Source organism: Crassostrea angulata, chromosome 2 (assembly GCF_025612915.1).
Source record: "Crassostrea angulata isolate pt1a10 chromosome 2, ASM2561291v2, whole genome shotgun sequence".
Lineage (NCBI taxonomy): Eukaryota > Metazoa > Mollusca > Bivalvia > Ostreida > Ostreidae > Magallana > Magallana angulata.
This window is the reverse complement of record NC_069112.1, coordinates 66,592,725-66,604,869: the sequence shown is the minus strand read 5'-3', so window position 1 is coordinate 66,604,869 and position 12,145 is coordinate 66,592,725. Positions and strand designations below refer to the sequence as shown.

Sequence of the window (12,145 nt, the reverse complement as noted above, 5' to 3'; positions counted from 1 at the left end):
AGTTTGCTGATGGATGTATGAACCTCTTTAAAGACGATAAACATCCCTGTCAATGTTGTTGAAGAGAAAATAGAACTTTGAATTAGCACTTGGTTCATTTCATTCACTGATATGGTGTGACATAACTTCTACAGTTACTACAGCATATCGAAAAAATCGACATTATAAGTGAACAGAAACAAGTATGAAAAGGGGAATTAACTGACCAGAAAATCAAAGAGTTCGAGAAGTTCTTTAGTTATATGGATAACCAAGCCACATTGCCCATTGACTCGGTTTAATTTGCTTTCTTCCTAAAATCAAAGCCCGGGAATATGTTCCAACTTAGAATTTGCCTTACCTTGCTTATGAAACAAACACAAACCACGGTAATGATAGGGAGACAGGCAGATGTAAGCATGCCCATATTACCATGCCCATCCGAGATGAGATAAAAGAATATTAAGTGATGGTTGTTTGTAGCTTGAACTAATGACTTTTAAGATCTTATACCTAAAGTTTTCTTAGATTTGATAGCTTGCAACTGCCCCACAGGTTTCAGAAACTTTATGTGTGAATGTAAATGTGCCTACTTCCCGGGTAAAGACATTTGCAAATTTCAAATTACAATCTTATCATTAAAAAAAAATGATTGTATAAATAACATAATTATATACTGTGGCTTAATAAGGGAAAACAGTTTTTCTTTTCCAAATAAAAATCTGTTGGGTTTTTTCTATTAATACAAGTGTTCAAATTTGATTGTCAGTTACATCATTAGTATTGAAATTATGATATTCAAACATTTACCCATTTAAGAGGCCTTTGGTAGTCTATATAGAGATTAATGAAATTTGGCTACTAGTATACACCAATTTGAATTGCCATTTTGACAAAATTAATGGCATTTTCATGAAGACCAACACATTTCATCAAACTTGTCACAACTTAATTGTGATAAATATGTTTGCTAGAACAATCTGTGAATTTGTATTATTTTTTTCCATTAAAGAGACTTTGAGACGAAAAATGATTAAATCTGGCTGTTCACCATTTTTAAAAATTTATCGCGATCAACATATTTTGTTGGACTCATCACACCTTAGTTATGTTAAAATGCTATGTTGAACCAATTTATTATCGTTTGTTACCTCAATTTTTAAGAGAATTATAGAATTTGCCTGTCGACCATTTTGACCGCCATTTTGACCTTATTAGCGCCATTTTTGTCATAGCAAGCATATATTTTAGACTAAGCACGCCTTAATTAATACGCATAAATAACTTTGCTGGACCGAATTATTGTTTTTTTATGCGTTTTCGCTAGTTTAAATTTTTTAGGAAAAAAACTATAAAATCTGGGTATCTGCCATATTTAATCACCATGTTGACCTCATTAACGCTTTTTGGGGAAGGCAAACAATTTTTTTTTCAAACTCAACACACTTTAGATATGATAAAATACTAATCTTGATCATTTCATAATTGTTTGTCAATATTGAAAGGACTTTGAGAAAAAAATGTAAAATTTGGTTGTCCTCCATTTTGAATCGCTATTTTGACCTACTGAACGCCATTTTCATGAAGGCCAGCATATTGTTTTGGAATTAGCACACTTTAATTATGTTTAAAAACTATGCCGGAACAACTAATAAGTATTTGCCGTTAAAAGTTAAAAACAGCATCGGCGAAGAAACAGTATATATCGACTCCGGGTCTAACGTTACACCTTCTATATGGTATATTTTTTTTATCTGTCATACTCATTTATAAAAATATCTCTTCTTTTTTGTAATCTGCTTTTCCTTCTAATTATTACTTTTTATTTAAGATCACCAACGTCTGAGTCTTTCTTATCATCCTCAAGTCAACTGTCGACTTCATTTTCGACAATAAAAAGGTATAGCTTTCTTCGGTTTTGAATTCAGTATAAACTACAATCTTTTGCTTATTTTATACATGATGAAACGAACAAACTTTCAGTGTTTCGGCATGAAATCGTCTAATTTTTTCCCCAGATCTCTTTCCACTGACTAATCGCGCTGTACTTCGCCGGAAATAACATCTCCCACTCAGAGGTATTTAACTTTTAAATTTTTACAGTTTTTATTTTTAAAAATCGTTTTTTTTTTTACCATATATTTTAATTTGTGAACTTCTCTTTTTCAGTCCTTTTTTCCGCAGACGGACGATGATGAATTTTGTAACGTGGATCTCGGATCTACCAATATCATTCTATATCAAATAAAAAACGAAAAAAAGCGATTGGCCACAGAGCTTCTATCAAAACAAGATGCCGGAGAAACCTTAAAAAAACAAATAGGGGACCTAAAGAAAGAAATAAATGCTCTGAATAGGGAAATATAACTTTTGTCGAATAATTGACAAGTCTTGAAAGGAGACATCTTTGTAAAATGTTTAGAACTGAATGTTCAATCTTGTTAGAAAACAAAATGAAATGCGACTTACTTTTCAATCGTTTATCCAATGAATCTTGCGTGCTAGATCTGGTCTTTTGTTTCTTTTATAAAGTGAAGGATAATCTATAAAACTAATTACTGACAAATACATTTATGTTCGTGAATTTTTACACAAGCTGAATTTATCTTTTCTTAGCACGGTGAAACTTTTATACGTGATAGTTTTAAATTAGGTCAAGTTATTATTTTACTGTAAGTTGAATTTCGGATCAAGTGATATACGTAATATTGTGACACAGCCAAGAGCAGTAATCTGTTTCCTCAAAGAGTATGCTATAACATTTGCGCAGAAACTTTGTTTTATATCAGACTTCCATGGAAAAGGAATTTCTAATTGAGACTGTGAATGATTGTGCGTTTAAAATTTTAAATTATTAAGCCGAATTTATCTTAATTGTTTAATTTTTTAGCACGGTGAAATAGTACATAAGAAGATTGCAAGCTGAATTTATGCATCCGTCTTCCACGGATCATATAAACACAATGAATTTAATGCATAAACCTTTACAGCATAGAATAAGAAGCAAAGTATTGTAGACTTATCGGTACATAAAAATGGACTGATTCAATATGCACATAAAATTTTTAATTTTGAATGTTGGACAAGAATAGAATTCCTGGGTCACCCGCCGGTCAAACAGTATACTAGTATCGAGTCCATCGAGCAATGCTGATTTTCGAACTTGACCAATGTATTAGTGGTATAAACATTTGGTATAAATTTAATGAAAATCTGTCAAAATTTGTAGGCATGAGAGCGCTTACAAGGTCAATTTTTGGATAAAACGGAGTCATTTTTGCGGTCAAAGTACCATAACTCCAACAAAAAGTATCGACCAATGCTCATTTTTGAACTTGACCAAGGTAATAGTAGTATAAACATTTGGTATAAATTTAATGAAAATCCGTCAAAATTTGTAGGCATGAGAGCGCTTACAAGGTCAATTTTTGGATAAAACAGAGTCATTATTGCGGTCAAAGTCTCATAACTCCAACAAAAAGTGTCGACCAATGCTGATTTTCATACTTGACCAAGGTAATAGTGGTATATACATTTGGTATAAATTTAATGAAAATCCGTCAAAATTTGTAGGCATGAGAGCGCTTACAAAAAAGTGTGACGGACGGACGCATGGACGTACGGACGGACGCCCGGCATTTCTATGTCCCCGCACCGCGTTGCGGCGGGGGACAAAAAAGAAATGAACTAACCGTAGATTCTTGAAAACCACCGTGTCTCTCTAGAGCCAATTGCTGCATTCGGTCTCGTGTTCCTCAGAACGTCGACAACTAGAGTGATTAAATTATAACTAAGTTCCATATCTTTTATCAATGTGTCCAATCTTTTACTAATTAAAATGGTGTCAGAAATAAGAATTAATAGTATGTTGCTTATGAAAGAAGAAACCAATCAGAACGAACCTAAAAGAAAGTTTACCCTGAATAAACCCAAAATATACCCCGAGTGGTCACAGAGAGTAAACCCCGATAAGAAATAGACCCCAGAAAGCAGACGCTGTGTTTTTGAATATACAAGGGCCAAGGGGTGGGGCTTACAGACGGTAAGATAAGTAAGAGAAAAGACAGATCTGCTTCACAGATAAGCGGGTAAATTGGACCCCAAAAGCAATAACAGAGTAAACCCAGATCGGACACAAATATTTAAAAAGCAAACCCCCAGGTAAACCAAAAGTAAACTCTGAAAGTAAACCCGGGGTTTAGTTATGATCTACTCTGGTGTAAGGTTAGGTTGGGTCTGATCGGTACAGTATATGATATATGTAGATAAAAATTCTAAATTATATTTACCGTACACCTGCCCACACATGTTTATTGTTGATATGGTACAGGATTCCCATCCACCTCTTCAACAGACGCTCAACACTGCCTTTACAAGTACTGCAGCACCACCAAAAATGATTCACAATAGGCCGTATCCATTGCAACAGTCCTCTGCATCCTGGTTTCTTGGCAATATCAGAAAGATAGGTTGTGAGCTTTTTGGCCTTATGCCAAATGTCCAAGCTGTGCTGCAGGTGCTTGTATGGTTCTGATTCTACAATCAATTTTATTTATAGAAATAGGAAGTCCTAAAAATATTTATACCAGTACACAATTGTTAATTCTTATCTCATTTCATTATAGGTCCTAGAATCATGCAATACAGTTTAACATCACCCTCGGGGCTTAAATGAAAATTATAGTGTTATATTGTTTACTGGGGTTTATAAGAGATACTGAGTAATTGTCAAAACATTTCAAATCATTTAAAAGACTTATGCAAGCTATTCAAATATCAAGGAAACTAAATGTTGATCATGAGTAGCAGTCATTCTTTGGATTGTATGATTGCATACATGCATGTACATTATTTTATGATTTAACATTACTAGTATTTGCTGATGTTCCTAATGTTTCCCTGAATATCACAGGGGCCAAGCCTGTTTTAACATTAATTTCAATGTAACCATAAATAAAGAAAGGGGTCGAACTCTGATCCAAATAAAAAAACTACCAGCTCGCTTCAAAAGCCTAATAAATCAATTAATTTTTAAAACACTCGCAATATGCATGTATTTTTCGGAATAGTAATGTCTGAGATACATTCATGCCGAATTTCAAGTTGATGGGTCTTAAAAAATCGGAGATATACGTCATTATTCTCTCGAAATCGCCAGTTTATTTTTATTCGGACATTTACCGGTCCAGGTCTCACGATGGGATTTTGCCTCTGACAACAGCAGTATTGCAACAAGTTAAGAGACATTCACACTAATCTTTGAAAATCTCATATCAAGCGCATGCTACTTACATCCTTAAATTCCGATAAAATTCCTTAAAAACTCTCCATACTGAACTTTTATTCTGCAACCACATTGACTCCTGACAGGGCTAGCCATTTTGACGTCTTCGAGAAAGACTGATTCTGATTGGACCATCAGGAATATTAACCAATGAAATTGAGTTTAACATTAGCTATCACAATGGCCGGTCTGGTCAGAAGTTGATGTGGCTGCAGATTAAAAGTTCAGTTTGGAGAGTATTAAAGAAATTTTCCTTTGTTAGACATTTATTCATAGAGTAAAACATTTAATTATCAATACCTCCAAAACATGAAAAATACGAAGACTATCAAGTCATAAAAAACTTTTGTATACCACAACTATATTTAATTGTGCATTGATACATTTTGTATCAATTCAAACAAAATCAAAGAAATTGGTATGACAATTCAGTTAATGTGATCAACAAATATTAGAATTTTATCAGTAAGGAGTATTATGTAATCTTACACAGCAAAGGAATTTGTACTTAACTCCTACTGGTATCTTGACAACTGTTGATGGGTCTATGGGCCCCCCACACTGCTCACATGTTGTCCTCTTGATGAGACTTACGAGAGCACCCTCACCAACAACAAATCTCCTTTCTCTCAGAAGAGAGTATTCATCTTCATAGTTTTCTCTAGAAAGACATGTATTGATACAGTTTGACATAATCACGTGTAACTTATGATATTTTAGAAGAAAAAAAATATGTACTGTTACACAACTTACTAAATAATGTTACAATGGGTTCATTTATTGTAATTTTAGCATACATTGTAGCAAAATAAATATTATATATGTAAACAAATATCAAGTACATATGAATGCTAAGTCCAAGTTATTATATCTTCTATTTTTGTATATTGATACATAGTTTATACCGTGTCTCATTCCACATTTCATTTCCATCTTCATACTCCTCCTCATGCTCCTCTTCCAATGATTCTTCATCACCAAATATCTCTCTTATCAATTCATTGACTTCATCATCCTCCTAGGGGGAATATACATAACATAACAGCATCTTCTAATAGCCTGTTGCACAGAAACTAATTTTCAAAGATCTTATGTTGGTTAACTATATTATCAAAATTTGATAAATTTCATTGAGCCAACTAAAAACCTAATTAGGCATTCTGAGATTTGTACATGTATTACGATTTATTTTTTATGTTTGAATAAAGAGGGTATGTTCCCTATGAGAGAGGAACAGACACATTCATATAACAGAAGCATCATCACGAAGTATATCACATGTAAATTTGCCTTTTTGTACTATTGAATTTGTAAATTCGAAAAGATTTTAATATTATAAAAGTAAGATGGAAATATCATGACAGACGAGACTAGGACTAGAACCTGGGACCCTGAATCTACTGGTCATGTGATCTACCAATTGAGCTTTCTGGTGTGTGCAACGGTAGTAGTCTAACCAGAGATATGAATAACATTCATGTTATTTATGTCTCTGGTCTTACTATCACACTCTGCGAAAACGCATCATAATTAAAAAAATATATAAATATTCAATTCTATTATTCACATGCTGTATAAATACATTGTTAAATGGCTTTTGGTACTAACCATTTAATAATATATACCTTTGAGCTATAATTACATGTATCTTCATCTATCTCCATATTCTCCACAAGTTGGTCTTCCATTTCCAAAAGATGAAAAACCTGCAAAAAATTTCTAAATCTGGTATATGATGTCCAGATAAAAGGCATTATAAATATACTGGCATAAGCTAATAACAACAATTTCTCACCAGTGCATTGTAACACAACTATTACTCATAAATTAACGTGCTGGAGTGAACATATACAACCTAAATACAAACAAAAACTAATTGTACATGTAACCATGTGGTATAAGGTCAGTTTGATCCCTTTCTCCTACATGCGACTATACATGCATGTATAGATGGACTGATCCAAGGCCAGTACATAGTTTTAAAAAGTATGCTTCGAGATCGTAAAAATAATATAGAATTAGTAAACATAGCTTAATCAAAGCTCACGTTGTAAGTAACAGCATTCATTTAAAATGAAATGCATAGTCAAGACGGCAATGAATGCACTGCGCAAAACATGACATATATCATATAACTTATAAGCAACATAACAAATTACATGTGAATCGCATAAATTGAGGTGGGATAACATACATCATATATATTATTTTAAAAGCAAGTAATAAGAAAAGATGTTATTTTATTGATTGTGCATTGGAGTTCACGCTAATCATACATAAAACAATTATATGTAACTTATCTTTTTGCGTTTGGGACTGCAAAGAAATTTCCCTTATAATTATAAATTACTTCTCCCCTAATCGAACTTTCGATTTCAGAATACCGGTCTTGCGCAGTGTTTACTTTATAGCAGTTCGAGCACGGATAATGGCTGCATGACGAGTTAGTTTTTGTAAACTAATAAAAATGTGGAAATTGTTTAGGAATAGTGTCGGAAACACTTCTTACTTACTTTGTATCGTATTCGGATGCTGCAACTATACTTGCTATCTTCTGTATCGCCAGGAATCCACTCAATGTACTTTCTTCTATAATTCGTCTACCTGTGAACGCGACCGTGTTCGAAAGACAGAGCAATGGCCAGTGTATCTCTTTATATACACTATGTCTGCACGAAATTCATGTTATTTTGTTGATAAGAGTGGTATTTGTTTATTTTTTTGCTATTCAGTTCGGAATTTCCCTTTCTTTACTTTTGACACGTACTCATCTCGACCATACTCGACTAAAATCAGTAATGCATAGCGAACCTTTAGAGTAACCCCCGATTTTAGGACTCTAAGCGGTATTGAAAGTTCTAACTGGCTATTTAAATCGCGGTGCTTCAGCTTTAAATGAAGAGTTTACATGTTTCCAGCGCGGTGTCTCATCTACACGCGGTCATAACCAACAATTTTCGCAATAAAATTTGGTTGTCCACGTCATCCAGAACTAAAATCTCCGTAAGTACATTAAACACTTTTATAAACATTTTGTTATTACATATCTATTAATGTACTGTTCCTTTTATGCAAAATTCTTCCATTACTGCACTTCAAATTTTAGGTAAAGCTTTATCAGGTGTATACGTTTAATATGACAAGACACAAAGCTTGCATTTTGTCTTTGTGTCATTTGTTTGGTGTTACAAGACCAAATTGAATGGACTCAACCAATGACATTTTTTCAATGTAAATTTATGTAATAAATGTGTTCTTAATTTAACATTCTAAGCTGAAAAAATCGAACTATTCTTGTAATGCATTACAGAAAACTAAATGCCCAGCAGAGACCAAGGTGTTGACTGCCGGTGCATTTTATATTTTTCTTTCCAAAAGGGTGATTTATGTTAAATTTCTTTGAATTTTACTCAGTAGTTTTTGAGAAGAAGATTTTTATGAACACACCCCCATTTTAAATACAGTTTTGAGGTTTTCCCCATTTTGAACATAAACTGGCACCTCATTTCTGCAATTTATCTTAACCATTCCATAAGGATGTTTTGTGTTAAATTTGGTTGTAATTAACCAAGCGGTTTTTGCGAAGAAAAGCTATAAAACATTGCCCACGAAAGTTTTCAACATTGCCATCCACCAATACAAGGAGTACTTTAATCACGGTTGCTATCTAAAGAGTATCTTGAGGAAGGCTATAAAAGTTACGATGCACGCTTATGTCATGACCCATAAATTGGTCTAAAATGTTCATTTCATTTTTTTAGGTGATACAGCCAAGAAAGAGAAGCAATGTTGTTTTCTTAATATGGTTGAGGTTATTTTATCCGGATACTCTGCTCCACACTAGTATGAGTACTTTCTGATGTCAAGCACTGCTTCTAATGTAATGAACACTCTTTTGAACAGCAAACACAGAAAGGTTTTCAGGGATAATCTCCACGCTCTTCCTTGTTTTCATTCACAAATCTATGATGCTTTTTGTTTCATCAGTCAACAAAATAGGGACTTTGCTTCCCCTCTTTTCCTTTACCTCTGGACGAATAGAACTTGTTACATTTTTTTCTAACGAGGTCAAGTACTTGTTGGTTTCTTCATCTGTCTTTTAGTTGCAAGCGAATATTCAGCAACTTTAATCCTTCAGGTTTTTCCACTTCGACGACAATTCAGAAGTGTTATTTGACATAAAATAACTTTTGCTAGTTAATACCATACGTTTTCTGTGACATTCTGTTAAAGTTTATGAAAACTTCTTTAGATGATTTACGGTTTTTCCTTTAAGTGATTGGTAAGCTGAAAAACAGAAATTTATTATCATCCAGTAACGCCTGGACTCCCCTAGCGAACATTTAGCGAAAGAATCGACATCGTCATCAGAGATGCTGACCACGCTTATGCCATTGGTCAGACGAGGACACGCTGCATCAGAGCAAGTAGTAATTTGATACGCCAGCCATTGTCCTCTCGGCCTTTTCATACTGGATCTGTTCTGGCGCATGGGTTACGTATACGTTGGCTTCTGGATCTGTTCTGGCGCATGGGTTACGTATACGTTGGCTTCTGGATCTGTTCTGGCGCATGGGTTACGTATACGTTGGCTTCGCCAGTCACCAACATTAAAGTCTTTGTTGGCAACACCAGTCACACAAATTGCAGAAATGCGCGAATTCGGACTGTTAGGACTTTTATTCAAAACTCAACTAATGACGCAAGTACTACTTGCGCACAATATTCAGGGTGACACTAAATATATTATCTAACATCCCCCTTTCTTTAAAAGGAAAAAAGGTATCTTGGGTCATAATGTAGTCTTTGAACTTTGATGGTAATTTGGTATTTCTCAAGCTGCCACGCATTTTGGTTAAAGAATTTACTACACAATTATGGTCACTTGCGGGAGATGTGATAGTCTCTCTAAAAGATCCACATGCAGTTTGTGGTTCTGGAGCAATAGGTTGCTTCACCCTCTCGTTATGGGGACGTTCATTTGTAATCATGAGTAGACCATCCTATAGCTTGTAGTGTAAAGGATCTGTTCTTTCTGCATTATGAGCCTCCTTGGTTGGGCGAATCTCTCTTCTGTTTCTGCGGTATGACTTTCCATCTAAGTCGATGAGGTATGAACTGTTCCCGAGAGACTGGGTACTTGTGCCAGTATTTTTCATTTGGGTGTTAGTTCATTCAAACGTTTGTCCAGTCTGTAGTACTGGAAGGTCCTTTTAGTGTTTTTCATACTGCTTTTTTGAAAGTTGTCTCTTACGCATGATCTTTTCATGGGTATTTGTGCTGACATTTGGTTCAAGTAGAGCAGCGGCTGTTGTTAAGGAATGTCTTGTTCTCCTAGACATAAGTCTTTGGTCGGGACTACAATTCATATCCTTTGTAGGAGTGTTTCGCCAATCTAGAATTGCTTTCCTCCAGATATCAGTTTTGCTAGAAATACACTTATTCACTAATTTCTTTGCAATTTCCACAGCTGATTCTGCCTTGCCATTAGATTGGCTGTGATATGGTGATGAAGAAGAATGTTCAAATTCCCAATCACAAGCAAATGTGTGAAAGTCTGCAGATTTAAACTGAGGTCCATTATCAGAAATAACGGTATCCAGAATTCCATGGCGAGCAAACTGTTGCTTGAGATAATATATTACGGTCATTGCTGATGTGTCTGTTAGGATATCTAGCTCAAAGAAATCACTAAAATAGTCCACAGCAACTAGATAGTCTTGGTTTTGGTAAGTGAAGATATCATCAACTCATAACTTTGTCCATGGTATTTTTGGTACATCATGTGTGATAAGAGGCTGCTTTGATTGTTGGTCCTGCATTTTGTTGCAAGTGCTGCATTTCGATATGAAGTCGCGTAATCAGCTGACATATTAGGCCACAAAACTGCATCTCTTGCCTTCCTTAAAATGCTTCAGTTCCAAGGTGACTTGAATGAAGTCTACTGAGCATCTCAGAGCGAAGAATTGATGGTATCACGACTCTGTTGCTCTTGTAGATCAATCCATTCTAAGCCGTTAACTCGTCACGTATGTTCCAATAGTCTCTGACTGCTACTGGGACACATCGTCTTGACGGTCATTCCAGCCGGTAATTATGCCAGTCTTGAGTGTTTGTAGTACTGGATCACTGTTAGTCATCTCTCTGATCTGCTGAAATCTTGAATGACTTATCTTTGGAATCAATTCACTTTGACTAATCTGTGAGTTTTCTTGCGAAAACGCGTTGAAAATGTATTTGGTATCTGTCGCCAAGGGGACAAAGTGTCTGCTATGTAAAGTTCGCTTCCCTTTGTGTATGTTACTCGTAGATTGTACTTCTGGAGACGAAGTAGCATCCTTTGAAGACGTTTTGGAGCTGCTAATAAGGATTTCTTGAAAATTGTCTCCAGGGCTTGTGATCAGACTGGGCTGTCACAAGGTCTCTGCCATAGATGTATTGATCGAAATGCTCACATGCAAACACTATTGCCAAACATTCTTTCTCAGTTTGGGCATAGCGTTGTTCAGTCTGAGATAAGGCTCTAGACGCATACGCATTTGGTTGTCCTTGCTGCATTAGAGTTACACCTAAACCAACATCAGATGCATCACATTGTATACTCACTTCCTCATTCACGTCATAGTACTTTAACACTGGTTCAGTGCTGACTAGTTGCTTTAAATGCATTTTCTTGTTGTGACTCCCAGTGCCATAAGGTCTCTTTGACGTTAAGTCTGCGTAGAGGTTCACAAGTTTCAGATAAGAGTGGCAAGCATTTGGACAGGTAAGTCCAATAAGTCTCTGTACATCTTTAACATTGATGGGTCGTGACATCTCGACAACAGCCTTTACCTTATCTTGATCAGGGCACATTCCTTCCGAGGTAAGAACCTGACCCAT

The 12,145-nt window shown here is 35.2% G+C and overlaps 1 protein-coding gene across 1 annotated transcript; it reads right to left on the bottom strand.

Annotated features, from left to right (window-relative positions):
• Positions 1-5,600: 5,600 nt before the first annotated feature.
• On the bottom strand, positions 5,601-7,379 carry LOC128172766 (uncharacterized). The gene is made up of 3 exons (XM_052838517.1): positions 6,889-7,379; positions 6,169-6,281; positions 5,601-5,924 (listed from the first exon to the last, which is right to left on the bottom strand). The coding sequence occupies exons 1-3, from the start codon at positions 7,015-7,017 to the stop codon at positions 5,726-5,728; spliced, it is 441 nt and encodes a 146-aa protein (XP_052694477.1). The 5' UTR covers positions 7,018-7,379; the 3' UTR covers positions 5,601-5,725.
• Between the last annotated feature and the right edge of the window lie 4,766 nt (positions 7,380-12,145).